Source organism: Equus asinus, chromosome 13, assembly GCF_041296235.1.
Source record: "Equus asinus isolate D_3611 breed Donkey chromosome 13, EquAss-T2T_v2, whole genome shotgun sequence".
NCBI classification, from domain to species: Eukaryota; Metazoa; Chordata; class Mammalia; order Perissodactyla; family Equidae; genus Equus; species Equus asinus.
Window position 1 is genome coordinate 12,788,131 of NC_091802.1, and position 21,078 is coordinate 12,809,208.

The 21,078-nt window shown below is 46.0% G+C and overlaps 1 protein-coding gene across 1 annotated transcript; it reads left to right on the plus strand.

The window, feature by feature from the left end:
* Window positions 1–6,116: 6,116 nt before the first annotated feature.
* On the plus strand, window positions 6,117–20,432 carry ZFP3 (ZFP3 zinc finger protein). The gene is made up of 2 exons (XM_014832693.3): window positions 6,117–7,723; window positions 17,864–20,432. Exons 1-2 carry the CDS (start codon window positions 7,618–7,620, stop codon window positions 19,381–19,383), a joined length of 1,626 nt encoding a protein of 541 aa, XP_014688179.1. The 5' UTR covers window positions 6,117–7,617; the 3' UTR covers window positions 19,384–20,432.
* The last annotated feature ends 646 nt before the right edge of the window (window positions 20,433–21,078 follow it).

Consider the following 21,078-nt stretch of genomic DNA (forward strand, 5'->3'; position numbering starts at 1 on the left):
TCGCATCAGACCAGCCTCAATGGAATATCGACATAGTTGGTGGTAATCAGAGTCCAATACTATATCGGTGGATAAAAAGGGCCTTCCATACAGGATTTCATAAGGGCTTAACCCTAAACTGTTCTTAGGGGCCGTTCTCATCCGTAGGAGGCCAATAGGTAAGAGTGTAATCCAAGTTTCCTGAGTCTCGAGACTTAACTTGGAGAGATGTCGTTTTAGAGTATGGTTTGCCTTCTCCACTTTCCCTGAGGATTGTGGATGCCAAGCCGAATGCAAATAATATTTGATTTGCAAAGCTGAAGAGACCTGTCGTGTTATTTGAGCTATGAAAGAAGGACCGTTATCGCTCTGTAAGGTCTTGGGCAAACCAAAGCGTGGGATAATCTCCCTTAAAAGGGCCTTTGTTACTTCGACTGCCCGTTCACTTCGACAAGGGAAGGCCTCAATTCAGCCTGTAAAGGTATCGACAAATACCAAAAGATATTTATAGCCATGACATGGAGGCATTTGGGTAAAATCTAGTTGCCAATCTTCCCCGGGATAGGTGCCCCGTCTTTGTATAGGCTGTAACAGAGGAGGTGGTCTAGCTGCCCCCTCTGGATTGATTCGAGCACAAGTGGCACAAGAGCGGCAGACCTGTCTAATGGTGGCATGGAAAGTAAGGCCATCGAAGGATTTAAAAAGTAGCTGAGTCAATGATTGTTTGCCAAAATGGGTAGCCTGATGAATTCCATTAACTAATTTCCATTGAAGGCTTTTAGGTAAGAAAATTTTTCCCTGGTCATTAATTAGCCAAGACTGTTTTGTTTCCTGGGTATATCCCTTTTCTTGAGCCAGGGTTATTTCTTGAGTTGTATAAGTAGGACTAATAAGGCCCAAAGCAGGGGGAGTGGGAAGTAAGCTTAAAAGGGTACTTTGTTTAGCTGCCTGTTTAGCTTCCCGGTCAGCAAAGTTATTACCCTTGCTCTCAAGGGATAAATCCTTCTGATGTCCCCGGCAGTGGACCACAGCCACTTGCTTAGGAAGAAGCACAGAGTTTAAAAGAGCCAAAATCTCTGCTCCGTATTTGATAGGGGAGTTTTTTGTATTGAGTAAACCCCTTTCCTTCCATATGATCCCATGTGCATGTAGGACCAAGAAGGCATATTTTGAGTCAGTGTAAATATTGATAACCATATCCTTCGCCAGGTGAAGGGCTCGGGTAAGAGCGATGAGTTCAGCCTTTTGGGCAGACGTATTGGCTGGAAGGGCTTGTGCCTCAATGACGTGCAAGGCGTTTACTATGGCATAGCCTGCCTTGCGTATGCCCTGCTCTATGAAGCTACTGCCATCTATAAACCAGGTGTCCTCTGCATTATCTATGGGGGAATCCAGCAGGTCAGGCCTGCTAGAGTACACTTGTTCTATGACTTCAGAGCATGTATGCTCCAAGTCCTGGACCGGGTAGTCAGGACCGGGCATAAGTTCTGCTGGATTAATTGTCTGACAAACCTTAAGGATGATATTAGGGGTGTCTAGGAGGATGGCCTGATATCTAGTTAGACGTCCTCCAGTCATCCATTGATGTCCCTTAGTTTGTAACATGGCTTGTACCTGATGAGGAGTCATGACTGTTAAAGGCTGTCCCATAGTTAATTTAGAGGCCTCCTCAACTAACAGAGCTGTAGCTGCTACAGCCCTTAAGCATGCTGGCCATCCCAAAACCACTGAGTCTAGAGTCTTTGAGAAATATCCAACAATTTGGGTCTCTGGGCCTAGTCTTTGGGTGAGGTTAACGAGGGCCTGGCCCTGCTTTTCAGTAACATAAAGAGTAAAAGGCTTGTTGACATTAGGCAGAGCCAGGGCTGGGGCGGAAGACAGCTGCTGTTGAATCGACCGAAAGGCCTTGTCTTCCTTTTGTGTCCACTCCAGAGGTTCTGTATCAGGTCCTCTGGTTGCTTCATATAAAGGCTTTGCTATTACCCCGAACTGAGGAAGCCATAAACGACAGAATCCTGCCATACCCAGGAAAGTGTGAAGTTGTCTTTTTGTCTTTGGTGGTCCAAGTTCGAGGATAGCCTTTTTCCTATTTATAGAAAGTGCCCGGTGTCCTGGGGTTAAATCATAGCCCAGATAGGTCACTTGCTGTTGTGAAATTTGTGCCTTTTGTGGGGACACTCGATATCCCCGTTGGGCTAAGAAATTAAGGACAAGGACAGTATTGTGGTCAGAATTCTCCTTTGTGGGACTACAAATAAGAATATCATCAACATATTGTATTAAACCACCAACAGGGAGTTGGACATCCCTCAGATCCTTGCCTAGGGCACTTCCAAACAAATGGGGGCTATCCCGAAAACCTTGAGGGAGGACTGTCCACGTCAGCTGGATAGGAAGAGCTTCATTAGGAAACTTCCATTCGAAGGCGAATAAAGGTTGGGAAGTTTCATCCAGAGGAATACAAAAGAAAGCATCCTTTAAGTCCAGGACTGTAAACCAATTTGAGTTTTCTGGGATCTGGGAAAGTATAGTATATGGGTTAGGCATGATGGGGTGGATGGGAACAGTGGCCTCATTAATTATGCGGAGGTCCTGGACCAAACGATAATCTCCATTTGGCTTCTTTACAGGCAAGATAGGAGTGTTATAGGGAGATTGACATCGTTTAAGGAGGCCATGACTGAGGAATTTTAATATAAGGGGTTGTAATCCTTCAATTGCCTCTGGCTTTAAAGGGTATTGCCTCTTATGAGGTACAAGAGAAGAGTCCCGCAGAGTAATAGAGACTGGCTGTGCTGTTATAGCTCTTCCTGGAAGAGAGCAGTCCCAAACCTGGGGATCAACTGCTTCCCATATATGGGGTGGAATATTAGAGGGTATCTGGGAAACAACAGAGCTTGGAAACAGAGCGACAAACAAGCCATCCTCCTCACGTGTTAGAATAAATTGGCTTCCTAATTTTTTCATTAAGTCTCGCCCTAATAGTGGAGTAGGACAAGTAGGTAGGACTAGGAAAGTATGGGAAAACACCTGAGTTCGATATTGGCAACTTAAAGGAAAAGTTTGGTAACAAAACTTAGAGTCACCCTCTATTCCGACAATTTTTTGATGGGACTTACGAGTTGGGCCAGAGTGGCAAACAAGTACAGAGTAAGTGGCTCCTGTATCAATAAGAAAATTGATCTGCTTACCTTCCACATCCAGAGTAACCCGGGGCTCAGTCTGTTCGATGGTGATGGGAGCCGGACTGGCCTCTGGGCCCCTTCAGGCGGAGTCCTCAGGATCACATCTCCGGGCAGGGAAGTGTGTTCTTGGCCCCTCCTCACTCTGGAGGCGAGGACAATCACGCTTCCAATGTCCCTCTCGCTTGCAGAGAGGACAAGGCCCAGGAGGAAGATCCTTTCTTGGGCACTGTCTGCTCCAGTGTCCAAATTGACCGCAACGGTAACAAGGGGACTTACCTGAGCCTCCGGCAATGGTAGTCTGAGACTTGGGCCCCTGGTTAGCCTGTTTCTGTGGCATATCTGCAATGGCGGCTGCTAAAATGTGAGCCTGTACCTTACCCTGTAACTTTGCCCTTCTGTCCTTATCCTGTTTAAGAGTCAAGTCCCAATCATTAAACACCTGAGTAGCAACCTCCAAAAGTCTCTGTACAGGTGTTTGAGGACCTAAGGCCAGTTTAGTCAGTTTTCGGCGTATGTCTGGGGCAGATTGACTAATGAAATGCATGTTTAGAATAGTAATCTCTTCTGGAGAAGTAGGGTCTAGATTAGTGTATTTTCGAATAGCTTCGGCTAAACTACCCTGAAAAAGGGCAGGGTTTTCATCTGTTCCCTGAGTTATTTCCCGGAGTTTGTCAAAATTGACTGGCTTTGTAAATCCCTTCTTCATTCCCTCTATTAAACAAGTAACCATGTGGTTCCGTCGTCCTCGATCTTCTTCATCCCTATAATCCCATTTGGGGTCTGTATCTGGCACTGCAGTGCCTCCTACTGGATATTTATGTCTGTCTCTAGTATGTAATTCATCTGCAAATTCACGTGCTCCCGCCCAAATACAATTTCTTTCATCTGTAGCACAGCAATGAGTAAGAATAATATAAATATCCTGCCAAGTCAACTCAAACATCATGACAAGCTGTTGAAAGCCATCAATAAACTGGGAAGGATTTTCTGAATATCTACCCAGTTGTGTCTTAAGTTGAGCCATATCCGACATTGAAAATGGCACATGGACTCGAATGGTCCCCATTTCCCCATTTGCTACCTCACGGAGGGGGAAATGTCCAGTATTATATGAGGTCCCACTCCTCGTACAACCTGTAGGGCTTATGGGGATTGAGGCCTCAATTTTAGGTTCCCTGTCATAGGGAGGGGGCATTTTGGTCTTTGAATCCTCAGGAGAGGTTAATTCGGCAGGAGCTGCAGGAGCCTTAGGAATAGGTCTAACAAGGCAGTCATCATCTAATATATCAGGGGTAGGTTTTTCTACTTTAGTTGGGGAAGCTAGACACATGTGACAAACCGCTCTGAGTTCAGGATCTTGATATAGGGCCATGAATGCTTGAATATAAGGGATTTCAGACCATTTTCCCAGGTGGCGGCAAAATAAGTCTAGTTGAAGAATAGCATTAAAGCTTAGGGTGCCGTTCGTGGGCCATTTTTCCTCATTCAGATTATATTGAGGCCAAACAGTATTACAGTAAAAGATACGTCTCTTTTTCTTTAGATCTTGTAGGTCAAATTTTGCCCAGTTATTTAAAAGGCAACCCAAAGGTGAATCCTTAGGTATGGAATTAGAGGCTCCCATGGTCCTAAGAAGCAAAAAGACAAAAGAAGAGAGATGAAAGAGACGGGTCCATTACCTTGAAAAATCCCCCCTGAACCTAGGGCAGCGTCCTAACCATTGTTCCTGCTGTGGGGTTCCTATAGCAAGGGGTGATGGGGGCGTCCCCCGGCATTGCATCCCTTGTATACCTTCCCTGTTATGCCTGGCAGTAACAGGTGCCTGGTGCCTATTCTGCCTGACAGCATAGGCCTGGTGAATGGTCCCCGAGAGAAAAGGAGAAAGAAAAGGGGCCATTACCTTGAAAATCCCCCCATTGGGGTTCCTGTAGCAAGGGATGATGGGGGCATCCCTTGAACATCTTCCCTATTCTGCCTGGCAGGAATAGGTGCCTGGTGAATGGTCCCAGAGAAAGGGAGCCATTACCTTGAAAATCCCCCCAATGGAGTTCCTGTAGCAAGGGATGATGGGGGCATCCCTTGAACATCTTCCCTATTCTGCCTGACAGTGATAGGTGCCTGGCGAATGGTCCCCAGGATAAAAGGACAAAGACAGTGAGAAAGAGAAAGACAGTGAGGAATTTTCCGCCAGTCTGGGGGACATTCTACCCAATTGCATCCTGGAGCCATTCTCCCAAGAAGGGGTTCCCATACTCCACCAAAGGTTAGAGTTTGGTACTTCCCTTGAACTGGAGCCCCGAGTGGGACTTTCCTCGCAGTTCAGAGCGTGGTCAGGTGCCAGAGGGAGGGATCCCAATCCAGCCTTAGGAAAAGAAACCTTCCACGGGAGTCTTGGAGATTGGCGGCCGTCCTAATGACTTAAGTGGCCGACCCGCGCCCACGTAAAATTTGTCTATTAGAGATAGAGTCAGGAAGGAATGGATTAATTCATTCTCCATCACCCTGAGGCTTAAGGTACTGATTCTCTTCAAGCTGAATGCCACAATTTGCCCCATGGAGTAGCCATGGGCAGCAAACGTGGATTCATACAGCTGTCCGAGAAAGTTCCCGATGGAGCAGTGAATCTAGATCCATCCTTGAAAAAGAGCAGGAAGGAATGGATTAATTCATTTTCTATCACCCTCAGGCTTAAGGTACTGATTCTCTTCAGGCTGAATGCCACAGTTTGCCCCATAGAGTAGCCATGGGCAGCAAACGTGGATTCATACAGCCATCCAAGAAAGTTCCTGATGGAGAAGTGAATTTAGATCCATCCTTGAAAAAGAGAAAGGCACAAGGAAGAAAAGGGCACTTACCAGAACTCGAGCTCACAAGCCGATGAAGCAATTCCCTGTACGGGCCACCAGAAATGATGCAGGGTCGGTTAGCCGAGGAGTCAAAAGAAAGATTTCTTAGACTCTCAAGATCTGGCAGTAGTGCTCTTTTATTTAGAGAATAGTGTGGAATAGCATGGGGACAGGACCCATGGGCAGTCAGAGCTTCTGCTGCCGCCGCTTCTGCTGCCCCCGCTGGCATGGGGACAGGACCCATGGGCAGGCAGAGCTGGTGCGTGGGGACAGGACCCACGGGCGGTCAGAGCTCCTGCTGCTGCCCCCACTGGCACGGGGACAGGACCCATGGGCAGGCAGAGCTGGGGTGTGGGGACAAGACCCACGGGCAGTCAGAGCTCCTGCTGCTGCCCTGAGTTGAGGGTTAGGGCTAATTTTATAAGGCATGGGTACGTGACTTATTTTTACTGGAAAAAAAAGAAAAGATGATGTAAAAAGTCATTAAATGATTTCAGTGCAGATGGGGTCTGGTTATTGTGCGGTCATATAACTTTAGATACGAATCTGGCCATATAGCTCGGCATGCAGGTGAGGATGCCCCGGGCTTCTCTCCCTGGGGCAGTCCTAATTCATACCATAAAAAAAGTCCACTGGGTCATATAGTTTGGCATGTAGGCCAGGTCACCTTGGGCTTCTCTAGCTGGGGCAGCCTTAATCCACATCAATTCTACCACCCTTTTCCCGTGGGTACAATGATTGGTTCAGGGTTGAGCACCAGACCCAAACAGGGCCAATCATAGTCCTTCCCTGTATTTGATATGTGGGAGGGGTGGTGTAATTTGAGGCAACATTAGATAGGAAGGCTTCTCCAACCGGGGACATGAATAACACGAAGCTCGTTGGGCAAAGGAAGGGCAGAGGAAGTAACACGTGACAAGCACACAGGTTCTGAGGAGAAACGAGCCAAGCTTGTTCAAGAGATAAGGCTAGCTAGCGTAGAATGCTGTTCCCATTGCCTGAACCGCTCTCCCCCTCACTCTTAACCTGGGTAAATTCCCGCAAACCTTCAGATCAGATTTCAGTCCAAACACCACTCCCTCCTGTAAGCCCTTTCTGACCTCAGAGCAGGTCTCCTCTCGCCCCAGCAGAGGACCAGCCTCTTCCAGAGATCTAGGGGAATGTGTTTACCAGACTCATGGAGCTTAGGGAAGGGAGCGACGGGATAACGGGTGCGGGTTGGGGGCATTAAGGGGGTCGCGCAACCCCTACCCCGCGAGAAAGGGAAGCCAAATCCCAACTTCTCAAACCCAGATCCATGCTTGAGGAGCGACGGCAGCGCGCAGAGTGGCCGGTCACAGGGCGGAAGTGCATCCCTGGAGCCGTTCTAGGAAATCCGGAGGACCCAGCTCGTCAGTGATCCTGGGGCTGCAGTGGGCATCGTCCGGGACACAGGGCCACTCCAGGGAGCAGGCAGAGGCGAGATGGCACTCGGGTTAGGCCGAGAACCGCCAAAACGCAAGGCTGGAGAAGGTGAGGAGGCGTCGGCGCGCTGACCACCTGTGCCTCCGGCGGAGTGCGGCGCGCGCTGATTGGCTGGAGTGCAGCCCGGGTACCGGAAGTGGCCGATGCCTGTCGCCAGTGAAACCAGGACAACAGCTGCGGGTTCTGCGCCAGCGGCGGAGCGGCGCCGGGAGCCCGAGCGGAGCGGGCGAGGGGCGGCGGCGGCCTGCGGTGAGAGCTCGTTCCGTCACAGCAGGGGGGAGGAGGGCACTGGGCTCCCGACTCCCCGGCCCGCGAGCCCCGCGGAAACCCAGCGTTTGGGCCCGTTCTTGACCCGGGCTCGCTGTGTGACCTTGGGCTTTACGGTCCCCATGTCCCCCCCTGCACACGGGGGCTCTGGGGCCTGGACACCGCCAGGGCGCATCCCCGCTCCAGTTCGCTGCTTGTCAGCCGCAGGGGCGGGAGAAGCAGGGACCCTTTCCTCGGTCCCGACGTGGGCGCCGCTGGGAGCTGTGCTTTTCTCAGACGTTCTATCCCCTAGTAAACCGCGGGGACGAAATGGCGGGCAGCGTCAAAAACTTAAGGCCCCTGCGGCAGATTGTGCCCCGTCCTGGCAGACAGGATGCTGGATTCTGAGGGTTAGTCGTGAGAAGGAGGCAGGTTTGAGCGCAGAGTTGTTAGAACATTCTTAATCGTGCGACCCAGGGGGAGGACAGAGGAAAGGAGAATAACAGTGCCTTAAATTAAATATCCTGTAGATTGGCAGAAGGAACTTATTTTTACAAATAGCTATTGACATCAGCTATGTGTCAGACACTTTCCTAGGCTCTTTAGATACAAAAATGAATGAAGTGTCCTTAGTCCCCACGAGTGTCACAGATTCCTAATGCAGATAAGATGTTTACACAGATTCATTTACCAAATATTTACTAGGTGCCCAAAATGTGCTAGGCACTGGGAATACCAAGATGAATAGAACATCATCCTTGTCACTGTCTAAAGAAGATAGCAGACATGAAAATAGACTAACAATACCATGAAGTAACTACTACAAGATGAAGGAGATCTGTCTGTCTTGGGTTCAGGGGCAGGGAAGAAAATGGGACTGTCTGTGCATGAGCTGAATCTTGTAGGTGTTTGCTGAGTGCACAAGGTGGGCAGTAGTGTCTCAGGAAATGGGAATAACCTGTTCTCAAAGGCAAAGAAGCTTTAAAGAACAGCAAGTGTTTGAACTACCGGACCCTGAGCATGACTGCAGCTTCCAGCAGTCACTGGAGGGTGTGGGACAGGAGATGGGAAGGGGGCCAGGGGCCTGACCAGGAGGGCATTATGAGCCTTGTTAAGTTTTTATTCTGTAGGCCTTGGGGAGCAGTGGAAGCGACATGATAAGTATAGTACAAAGAAAGAGGTAAGTGAAAGGCTGGTTGAGAGGACCAAGAGAGGACCTCCTTGCTGTAGAGCTTAGTGAAGACTTTGGCAAGGAGGTGATCCTTGTCCAGATATTAAGCATTTGGTAGGCTCTGGCCTCTCAGAAGTTAAGGGAAAGTATTTGTATTAGTTAAGATGCTCTTCTCTGTAAGTAACAGAATCCAACCCACGCTGGCTTCAAAATATGCAGGTGTCTAAGCTCTCATAATTGGCAGTCGAGAAGTATAGTGGTTTCAGGATTGACTTAATCTAGTGGCCCTGGCTCCACTTCCCCTCGATTTTCTTAGCTCTACCTGCCTTTTTCCACAAGCTGGTAGTGAGATGGCAGCAGCAGTTCTAGGCAACAATATATAGAAGTCTTTCCCTGTGGTTGTCTCAGATAGCAGGAATCTATTCTCAGAAGCTTCCAGCTAACTTCCTCAAAATATCATTGACCCAGATGAAGGCATTTGTCCATTCCTGGACCAATCGCTGCTGGTTTGAACGGTGACTTGCAAGGGGGATGGTATTAATTTGACTGGGTTAACTCAGTTGTGGCTTACTCTTGGGTGCGGTCAGATCTCCTGCAAAGAGAGCAAAGCCACTGCAAACTTTTTTGCTCAAATACCCCATCAAATAATTTGAAAAGCTTTGTATCCCCTTACACATTTGTAAGTTGACCTCCAAAATGTTTCATCATTTTTTCATCATAAATTGTAATAGTTGCAAAGGATATTATTGTTGGTGTATTATAATTTGGACATTTCAAAATAAAACTTCATCCCAGTTTCCAGGATACCTGCCCTTGGTTCTGTGTGTTCACCACATTCTTTACCCTTTCTGTGAACTCCATCTGTTAGCATCCCACCTCCCAACTTCCCCCACTTCCTTCTCCTCCCTGTCTCACTCAGCCATCTCAGCTGTGTCCTGGCTAACATCCCCAACCTCACTCCCTCAGTCTTCCACCTCACATGTCCCCAGCTTCCCAGCCTGCTCTGGGGCTTTCAGAAGCGGTGCTGGAGGAAGTCAGTGTAGCATGCTGACTGGCTCCTCCTCACACTGATGCTCTCCATTCCACTTGTCTCGTAGGGAGGTTGTGAATGTTTAACAAGGGAGTGGCTATAAATTGCTTAGCACACAGCACATAGTAAGTGCTCTTCATTTACTCTCCACATCACAGTGTCAGCGCACCCTCACTTCTCTCTTTCCATATTAACTCCAACTCTGCACATGCTACATTGAGTCAGAATGTCCTCTCTGTTACCTTTCTTACTGCTTCTGTACTTGGCGTCTGAGGCTTTGCTTGCCCATTCTCTATCCAGAATGCTGAGGTGCAGTCTGACCTGAAGTACTTGGAGGGGGTATACAGACACATTCTGTAATGGCTGTGGGCACGTGGATTGTTAAATGGGAATCAGTTTCTAGATCTTTGACTTCAGTTTGTATCCTTGCTTGAAAATGGGCCTGTGGCCTGTAGCTTTCTCTTTTCTCACCTCCTCTTTCACAAGTGCTCTTTTCGTCTTTTATAAAAAAAGACATACCTCTTACTCACGTCCTCCTTGTTTTTCTGTGGCGCATCACTCTGGGGTGGAAAATCCTCTGGAGTGCCACACAAAGGGGCAGTTTGTTGAGGAAGTAAATGATTTTTGGACCTTTTGTAACTGAAGTCCCGATTTTTACTTTTAAAAAAATATTAAAAAGACCTACTCAGACCATCTGCTGATAGATCTGCTGATAGATTAATTTTTGTTTACTACAAATCACAACGTGATTTTTGGCAGATAAAGTTCAAAGAATTAAGTGATATTGCTATCACAAGAGATTGCTGTAAACTGTGATTTAGGCAGTTTAGGCCAACTCAGGTCCAGTAACTCGGGTCGGTCTGATAAACATAACGGAAATGTGATTTTTAATCCAGAAAAGGGGATCTAGTCAGTTGTATTTTTAAGATTTTATTTTTTCCTTTTTCTTCCCAAAGCCCCCCAGTACATAGATGTATATTCTTCATTGTGGGTCCTTCTAGTTGTGGCATGTGGGACGCTGCCTCATTGTGGTTTGATGAGCAATGCCATGTCCGCACCCAGGATTCGAACCAACGAAACACTGGGCCGCCTGCAGCGGAGCGTGCAAACTTAACCGCTCGGCCATGCGGCCAGCCCCTAGTCAGTTGTAGTTTATCTGCCCAGTCTGCTCTCGGAAGTTTAGGGTAGAGGAGGGGCAGTCAAGATGGAGGGTAGGAGAAAAGAAGTCAGAGCAGGAACTGGCCGGGTACCTGTAATGCTGCTGCCTCACATGTGTGTTGATCTCCTTGGGAGATGAGACCTGGGATAGAGATGGATGTGGCAGATTGAGAGTGGGATAACTCCAGTCATTAAGACTGTAACACAGGGGCAGCCCGGTGGCACAGCGATTAAGTTTGCATGTTCTGCTTCTTGGCGGCCCGGGGTTCACCAGTTCAGATCCCGGGTGCGCACATGGCACCGCTTGGCAAAAAGCCATGCTGTGGTAGGCGTCCCACGTATAAAATAGAGGAAGATGGGCACAGATGTTAGCTCAGGGCCAGTCTTCCTCAGCAAAAAGAGGAGGATTAGCAGTAGTTAGCTCAGGGCTAATCTTCCTCAAAAAAAAAAAGACTGTAACACAGTGGTTTCCAAACCTGGCAGGGCATCAGAATCACCTGGGGCACTTGTTAAAAATACAGATCCCTTAGCCCACCCCTGAAGATTCTAATTCTGGGAGGTCTGAGTTGAGACTGGAAATTAGTATTTTTAACAGATTTTCCCAGTTAATTCTTATGCATCTAGCCTAATTCCAGGCTAAAAACCATTATTTAAGAATCATTCACTAAAAAGAAAAGATCTTCCTGCTATGATTGCAAGCCTATTAAACAGTTTTCAGTTTTATGTGGCTTCCCATGCAGATTTTCATCTAGGTAGTGATCTTTTCAAAGTTTTATTTCTTCCTGTTAATTAATAGGTGGGTATCTGGTTTGTGCATCAGTATTTTGTGAGTGAGGCCTTCTGAGCCTGCTCTCCTCGAGTGCATTGGAAAAAACAAATGCAGGTCTGCAGAGTCGAAGACCGTCTTTTGAACTACGGAGGCTTAGTAGAGGTCTGCGTGTCGTCCCCCAGACTGAGGACCAAGGAGGTCAACCTCCTCCTCGGGGGCACGTCCATCTCATCTCTCTTCAGAAACAGCTAATTTCAGATTTAGAAAAAGGAAGATGTGAGAAGCAGAAAGATAGGAAATTATGTTTGGAAATTTGAATTTAGGCTACGAGTAATGGACTATTTCCACCTGAGGCTGAGGTCTGATGTGTGGCTGTCCCTCTGGGGAAATCAACCAAATGGAGATTGGGTTTGATGTGTATATGAGAAGGGACCTATAAAGCAGTATTTAACAAATGACTTAACATTGTGTCCCTGGCAGAATGTGAAGTAAAAGAATGGTCAGAGAGGATCACATTTAGTTGGGGAAGATTTTCTGGATTTGAATTTTGAACCAGGTCTTGCTAGGCATAGAGACATACCCAACTTCTGCACCTTGTATCTTGTTGTTCTGTAGACAAGTGATTTTCCAACTACAAGTGATGTAAATTCTAAGTTCTATAAATGCTGATGTGGTAAAGAGCTAGATGTTGGAAAAGCAGTAACTATAGAGGCGATGAAGGTGAAAAGGAAAGACCAGAGAGGGGATTAGAAGTAGATAGAGACAGAAATATCAGCTGTGGAACTTGTTCTTGGCTGAGGATTTGAGAGAAATATATTTAAACTGTACTTCCCAACTCAGATGGTACCGTGGATGAAGAAGACAAAGATAGCTAAATTCTTTACAGTGGGTCTTTACAATTTTATAGGTACATATTATCTATAGTTTTCGAAAATTTCAACACAAAGGAGAAATCCAGCTGTTGGGTACTTGCCCTTACTCCATGGAAAAATTAGAGAAGATGCTGATGGGGGGAAAGTTGAAGAAGATTCCAGGTCGTTTTGAGGGGTAGCACCAAGAGCTTCCAAGGCTTCAGGATTCCAGTAGCTCAGGTTCCTTCTAGGTGTCAGGGCAGGGGCGTTACCGGGGCTGCCCTGATGAGTGAGCAGAGAGGCCCCAGGGAGGACGGGATGGATGACTGGCGGCTGGGCAGGGGAAAAGAGCAACACAAAGGTCACCCCAAATCACCACTTTCCCCTTCCCTCAAGCTTGACCCGTCTCTTCTGCCTTTCAGGGTCTTCATTTCTTTAGGAATCTCATCTTAACCCGCTTCTCTCTTCTGGCACCATCTCTTCTAATATAAACATATTCAGATCTCTCCCATCAGGGAAAATCCTTTGATCCCATAGCACATTCACATTACTGCCCATCATGATCCTCTTTTTTCATCTAAAATTTTTTTTTTTGGAGGAACATTAGCCCTGAGCTAACATCTGCTGACAGTCCTCTTTTTGCTGAGGGAGACTGACCCTGAGCTAACATCTGTGCCCATCTTCCTCTACTTTATATGTGGGATGCCTGCCACAGCATGGCTTGACAAGTGGTGCCATGTCGGCACCCAGGATCTGAACTGACGAACCCTGGGCCACTGAAGCGGAACGTGCGCACTTAACTGCTGTGCCACCGGGCCAGCCCCTCATCCAAATTTTTTGAAAGAAGCAGCAAATTCATTCATCAGTCCACTGCCACTTGGCTTCTGCCTCTGCCATTCCACTGAATCTGTTCTCACAGGTCACCTGTGACTGCCTAATTGTTCCAGTAGATGTTTTCCAGTTCTTATCCTACTGCATCTCTCAACTGTGTGACACTTTTTAATTCCCTCTGCCTTTGCCCTGGTGACTTCTATGACTCATATTCTGGTCCTTCTCCTATTTCACCAGCCATTCTTTCTCTTACTGGCAGGCTTCTCTTCCTCCACCCACCCCTTTATTATTAGAGTCCAAATAGGAAATAGCTCACTCAAATTGGGATAATTTGAGAAAGGTTTATTTGCAAAGAGTTTAATTATAAATGATATAGCTGTGGGCAGGGTGTTGAGGAACCTGGGGCTGGCAGTGGTGGAGTGTCAGCAGCCCGGCCTGAAGAGACAAGAGGTAGGAGAAGTACTGAAATCTAGACAGTCAGATGATTGAGTAGGATAGGCTCCTTGAGAGGAGGAGTGACCTTCAATTGAGGGACATCACCAGCCCAAGGCGACCTCATAGGAAAGAGCCTGGGGAGTAAATACCCTGGCCTTACTCTGCTTCCTCCTTCCAGCCTCCTGATGGGGCTACCCATTGGTGGAGCACAACTGGGTATGCCGGATAGGTTAGCCTTCTGGGGCAGAGGGCAGGGGGAGAAAGGTGGAAAGATCTGGAGGGGAAAATGGAAGATAACTGGAGTGCTCTTGCATGTTAGCTTTGGCTTTCTAGGTTCTGTCCTTAGTCTCTGACAGTTCTCACACTATACTCATTACCGTCTATGCTGAGTACTCTCACGTCTGTCTCCAGTTCTAATGCTCAGAGCTTTAGACCAGTGTATTTTGATTGATTCATTGATGCCTCTGTATGGATATCTTGAAACTCATCTTGTCCAAAGCAGAGCTCCATCTATCGTCTTACCTCCTCAACTAGCCACTCTCCGGTACAGTAGTCCCCCCTCAGCCACAGTTTTGCTCTCCATGCTTTCAGTTACCCATGGTCAACCACGGTCTGAAAATATTAAGTGAAAAATTCCAGAAATAAACAATTCATAAGTTTTAAGTAGTGCACTGTTCTGAGCAGCGTGATGAGATCTCATGCTTTCCCTCTCTGTCCTGCCCAGGACGTGAATCATCCTTCTGTCTGGCATATCCGTGCTGTACACACTACCAGCCCATTAGTCACTTAGTAGCCATCTCAGCTATCAGATGGACTGTCATGGTATCACAGTGTTTGTATTCAAGTCACCCTTATTTTAGTTAATAATGGTCCCAAAGCTCAAGAGTGATGCTCCTGGCAATTCAGATATGCCAAAGAGAAGCCATAAAGTGCTTCTTTTACATGAAAAGGTGAAAGTTCTTGATTTAATAAGGAAAGAAAAAAAAAATCATATGCTGAGGTTGCTAACGTTTATGGTAACTTTTATTACGGTATATTGTTATAGATATTCTATTGTATTATTAGTTATTGTTCTTAATCCCTTACTGTGCTTAATTTATAAATTAAACTTTATCATAGGTATGAATGTATAGGAAAAAACATAGTATATATATAGGGTTTGGTACTGTCCATGGTTTCAGACATCCACTGTGGGTTCTTAGAAGATTTCCCCTGTGGATAAGGAGGGACTGCTGTATTCCCGACCTCGGTGGCACCGCTGTGCTTCCAGCTACCATTTCTCAAATAAAGGGAGATCTGGGCAGCATCTTTGACTCCTCCCTCTCCCTTACACCTAGAGCCAATCACACACCAAGTCTTACAGAATTTGACCTCTTAAACATTTCTCCAGTCTGTCTCCTCTTCATTCCCACTCCCACTGATGGCCTAGTTAGATCTCATCACCCCTTGCCTTGAGGACTGCATCAGCCTTCTAACTGATCGCCCTGTATCCAGGCCTGCTGCTTTCTAGTTAAGCCACCAAATGGCCACTAATGTGCATTTACCTGAAATGCTAACTGACCACGGACTGTGTCACTCGGGCTTCAAAACCATTCCACGACTTTCGTTGTCTGAAGGATGAAGTCCCCTAGCTTCCCATTCCCCTTTGAGAATCAGCTTCCACAGTTAACTTCTACTGATGGTTGGATTGTGTTCCTCAGATTTGCTGTGGTGCACAAATGCGCTGCCCTAGGCACTTCAATATTAGCTCTGGGTTGCTTACTACCTGAACAGAGGCCAGGCTCATTCTCCTAACATTTGAAGCTCATTTCTGTGACAGAGATGGCTAAATCCCCAGGGCTGTTGTACCAGTTAGGAATAGGTTTGGCTTCACAAATAAATAAAAAGTGATGGCTTGGGGGCCGGCCCCGTGGCCGAGTGGTTAAGTATGTGTGCTCTGCTTCGGTGGCCCAGGGTTTTGCCAGTTCGAATCCTGGGTGCGGACATGGCACATCAGGCCACACTGAGGCGGCATCCCACATGCCACAACTAGAAGGACCCACAACTAAAAATACACAGCTATGTACCAGGGGGCTTTGGGAGAAAAAGGAAAAATAAAATCTTTAAAAAAAAAAAAGTAATGGCTTAAGCAAGGCAAAAGCTTACTTCTCTCTTGGATAAAAGAAGTCCAGAGGCAGGCATTCCAAGGCTGGTGTGGCAGCTCCAGGGAGTCATCCGGGACCCAGGTTCCTTCCAGCTCTGGTCTTGTCGTAGCGTGTGCTGGTGTATTCATGGTCCAAGATGGCACTCCAACTATGACGTAATGCCCCAGGCACAGCATGGAAGACGAGGGTAAGGAAATGCATCCCCTCACCCTTAAGGAGACTTCCCAGAAGTCTCATGCACTTTCACTTCATTTTACTGTCTCATTGGCCAGAATTTGGTCACATGGGCAAACCTAGCTGCAAAGAAAGCTGAGGAATGTATTTCTTTAGCTAGGCTCATTGCCACACTAAATAAATTCATTATTCTGTTGCTGATGAAGCAGGGAAGAATGGATGTTGGGGTGACAGTTAAAATCTTTGCCACAGCCTTTTAGAAGTTAAAAAAATATATAGGCTTTAAGATCTATAAAAGTATTAAGAAAATTCCATGAAGAGGCTGATTACAAAATTAGTATGTAAAAATCAACAGCATTGCTATACGTATATATAAGTAGTGAGCAGTTAGAAAATGTAAGAAAAACTCACTAAGAGAAAAGACATACACAGACATTCTGGATATGAAAATATCAGAATAAGTTTGGGAATTTTATAAAATTATACTAAAATTTATTTGGAAAAATATGAGAATAGACAGAAAATATTTGAAACAGAAGACTGAGAGAGAACTTTCTCTAACATATTAAAAATTTTAATAAAACTACAGTAGGTTGAACAGTTTGGTATTGGAGCAGGAATAGATAGATCAATAGAACTGAGTGGAGTCCAGAAATTGACCCAAAGATTTATGGACATTTAGACTATGGTATAGGTGGCCTTTCAAATCTGTAGGGAAAAGAAAAGTAGGTATTGATACAGTTTACTAACCTTCTGGAGAAAATTAAGCTGTTACCTTACTCCATCCAAATGTAAGGGAGCCAAGAGTAGTTACTTCTGTTCTAGTTATAGGTAAGTCACATTAACCCTCTGCATGCTAACCCCTGTATATACAATTCCCTGATGTGTAGAGCTGGTGCGTACCACAGGACTGAACTATGGATATTGTGGTTACTGCCTCTATAAACCCCAAAGTTAGTTCTTTCCTTTTTTTGAGGAGGAGGATTGGCCCTGAGCGGACATCTCTGACCATCTTCCTCTATTTTATATGTGGGATGCCACCACAGTATGGCTTGCTAGGCGGTGTGTAGGTCCACGCCTGGGATCTGAACCGGTGAACCCTGGGCTGCCGAAGCAGAACACGGGAACTTAACTGCTGCTCCACCAGGCCAGCCCAAAGTTATTTCTATTAATTTGTCATTTTCACCCCTTCTCTGAACCTTTCCCATATACCCATCTATTAATATGGCCACCGTTTTCCCTCAATATTTTCCTTGCTACCAAAGTCAGGTTCCACTCCAACTCACTGTTAATATTGCAGAACTTTCATCAGCATCTCCTTAACATCTGTTTCCTATTTCTCTCCTTAAATCTCTTCCTCTGATAATTTCTCTCACTCTTTTCAGTCAGTGTTTGCTGTTTGTTGAGCATGTCCACCATAATCTTAAATCTCCTTCTTTAACAGCACCCTGTCATTTCACCAGATACTAGGACTGTGTTTGAGTGCTGTGAGCACCATGACAAAGCTCCATACTCCTCTAGCATTAGCTTCCTTTAGATATGATACAGCCACTTTACATACTTGCCCTCTCTCATTTCAGACTGTGAGATGGGGACTGAGAACAAGGAGGTGATTCCCAAGGAAGAAATTTCTGAAGAATCTGAGCCACATGGGGCAATATTAGAAAAACTTCCAAAGGTGGTTTGCCAGGGTCATGAGTTTGGAGCAGCATGTGAAGAAGACATGTTGGGGGAGCATTTGAGAGAGTCCACAGAGAACATTATGGAGCAGATGTCTCCTCAGGAGAGAGACTTTGCATCAGGGTTGATTATCTTTAAGAAGTCACCCTCAAGTGAGAAAGACCAGGAGAATAATGAGAGTGAGAGAGTCTGTAGACCCAGCCCAAACCTGATTGCACATCATCGAGGTCCTGCAGCCGAGGCAGTGAGCACATTTGCTGCCTCTGGCCAAAACTTCATAGAGAACTTGGAACCTAACAAAACACAGAGAAGTGCTGTGGGAGAAAAGCCTCATACTTGTAAAGAATGTGGGAAAGCCTTCAATCAGAACTCACATCTTATCCAGCATATGAGAGTTCATAGTGGAGAGAAACCCTTTGAATGCAAAGAATGTGGAAAAACATTTGGAACTAACTCAAGCCTTCGAAGGCATCTGAGAATTCATGCTGGAGAGAAACCCTTTGCTTGTAATGAATGTGGAAAGGCCTTCATTCAGAGTTCACATCTTATCCACCATCATAGAATTCATACTGGAGAGAGACCTTATAAATGTGAAGAATGTGGTAAAGCCTTCAGTCAGAATTCAGCCCTCATTCTACATCAGAGAATCCACACTGGAGAGAAACCATATGAATGTAATGAATGTGGGAAGACCTTTAGGGTTAGCTCACAGCTGATTCAGCATCAGAGAATTCATACTGAAGAAAGATATCATGAATGCAATGAGTGTGGCAAGGCCTTCAAGCATAGCTCAGGCCTTATTAGACACCAGAAAATTCATACTGGAGAAAAACCTTACCTGTGTAACGAATGTGGGAAAGGCTTTGGTCAGAGTTCTGAGCTTATTCGGCATCAAAGAATTCATACAGGGGACAAACCGTATGAGTGTAATGAATGTGGGAAAACTTTTGGCCAGAACTCAGAGATTATTAGACATATTAGAATTCATACTGGTGAGAAGCCCTATGTATGTAAGGAATGTGGGAAGGCCTTCAGGGGGAACTCAGAACTTCTTAGACACGAGAGAATTCACACTGGAGAGAAACCCTATGAATGCTTTGAGTGTGGAAAGGCTTTTAGGCGGACCTCTCACCTTATTGTCCACCAGAGAATTCATACTGGAGAGAAACCTCATCAGTGTAATGAATGTGCAAGAACCTTTTGGGATAATTCTGAGCTGCTTCTCCACCAGAAAATTCATATTGGAGAGAAACCTTATGAATGCAATGAGTGTGAGAAAACATTCAGCCAGCATTCCCAACTTATCATACATCAGAGAATTCACACTGGAGAGAAGCCTTACGAGTGCCAAGAATGTCAGAAGACCTTTAGTCGGAGCTCTCACCTCCTCCGACATCAGAGCATTCACTGTATGGAATGATCAGCAAAAGAAGAAGCTTTCTGTGGGAAAGCTGAAGTCGTACTTATTAATTTGTTCATAATCTGCACTCCAAGTTTTTAGATCAAATGAATGGACAGACCGTCTCTGTCCTTCCACTGATTTTTATTTAAATAGTTGAAAAGGATGAGGCACTTTTATGAACTATTCATTGAGAAGTTTAGTGTACTGAGTTAAAGCATAAAAGCTGTTTCAGGCCTTAATTCTCCTCTGTCCCTTTTTCCTTCTTCCCTCCTCCCCTAGTGGATCACATGACATTAGGGGTCTGTTCCAGTCATCCAGCCTGAATTGTTAACTCTTCAGGAAAAATGGAGGAACGTGATTCCATCACCTCCTGAAAATGAGAGAGTTGACTCATTGAATGTTTTCCCCTGAAATGTCAGAAAGTTGTGGCCTAGAGGACACACCTTGTTTTCCTGTCCACTGTTTAGCATTGGAATAATTTAGTAAGCTTTTATTAGCTTCAAAATCTTCCAAATATGCTATCAAGTTCCCTTAGAAGATGGCAGCATTAATGAAGTGGGAAGCTTGGGTCATTTTACATCTCCCGCTGTGCTTCCTCGCCTGTCTGAAGAGGGTGCCATGATGGAGGAAACTGACAGGCAATTCACAGGATTCTAAGTGAAGGCCCTTAGAATCCAGAGGGGGTGATGAGCAAAGCCAGGGGATAAAGAAGTGAGGCCAGACTGCTCAGCAGGGGCAGAAGCAGCTCTTTAGCAGCTACTCCCCACTTGAGGGCTGCTCAGACTTGACTGCTCCCAAGAACTCTGCTGCATTCACTTGGCACCAGTTCCTGTTGCTGCTGACAGATCCTGTGTCAGGAAGTAGCCAGTGTCATCAGGACCTGGCCACAGTGATGAGCTGGTTCACCTGACTGACCAGGGCCTTCCCTCGCCAAAGCACTTAAGCTCTCATGACCTGGAGTCCGCTGCTGGGGGCCCTGGCTGATGGGCCAGGATGTAACGCCTCTTCTCTGTGCCCTTGGCCTTGTAATTCTCTCTCCAACATCTCTACATGAGTTTTCTGTGTTTTCCTGTGTGTTATTTTTTTTTTGAGGAAGCACATCCTCGATTTTTCACGTGTCTATGTTGCTGAGGGAGTGGGTGGGAGTGGGAAGTGCACTAATGGGGATCCAGCAGGCCTGGGGTCTGGTAGAAGACCTTGAATGAGGCACTTCACCTGCTGGGCCCTAACTTTCTCATCTGGAAAATGAAGGGACTTGAACTGAATGATCTCTGAAGTTTCAACCAGCCCAATAATTCCTTGATTCTTTTTTTTTTAATCTAACTTTATAATCTTCAGTGTTCTATGCTTTAATCTCTTCTTTATTACATTAATACTAATCACTAGTATTATTTATTGTTTATTATATGCCAGGCACAGTGCCAGATAGTCTACATTTTTATTTTCACAGCATCTCAATGATGTGAGTACTCTTAAAAAAAATGTTTTATTGAGGTATAATTGACACACCATAAAATTCACCTGCTTTTAAGTGTTCAGCTTTTTAGTTAATTTACAGAGTTGCACCACCATCAATGATGTGAGTGCTCTTACCCTGATTTTAAAGATGCAGAGGGGCAGGGGATAAGTACCTTACCCCTTGATCACCCAGCTGGTAAGTCCGACAGCCAAGACTCCAACCCTGGTCTGGGCTCTTAACCCCTATGCTGTGTT

Excerpts from the sequence above, each read along its gene's own strand:
- ZFP3 (XM_014832693.3), top strand. The coding sequence starts at position 7,618 with ATGCCTGTCGCCAGTGAAACCAGGACAACAGCTGCGGGTTCTGCGCCA. Across the intron at positions 7,724-17,863 it reads AGGGGCGGCGGCGGCCTGCG|ACTGTGAGATGGGGACTGAG; the intron begins GTGAGAGCTCGT and ends CTCTCATTTCAG.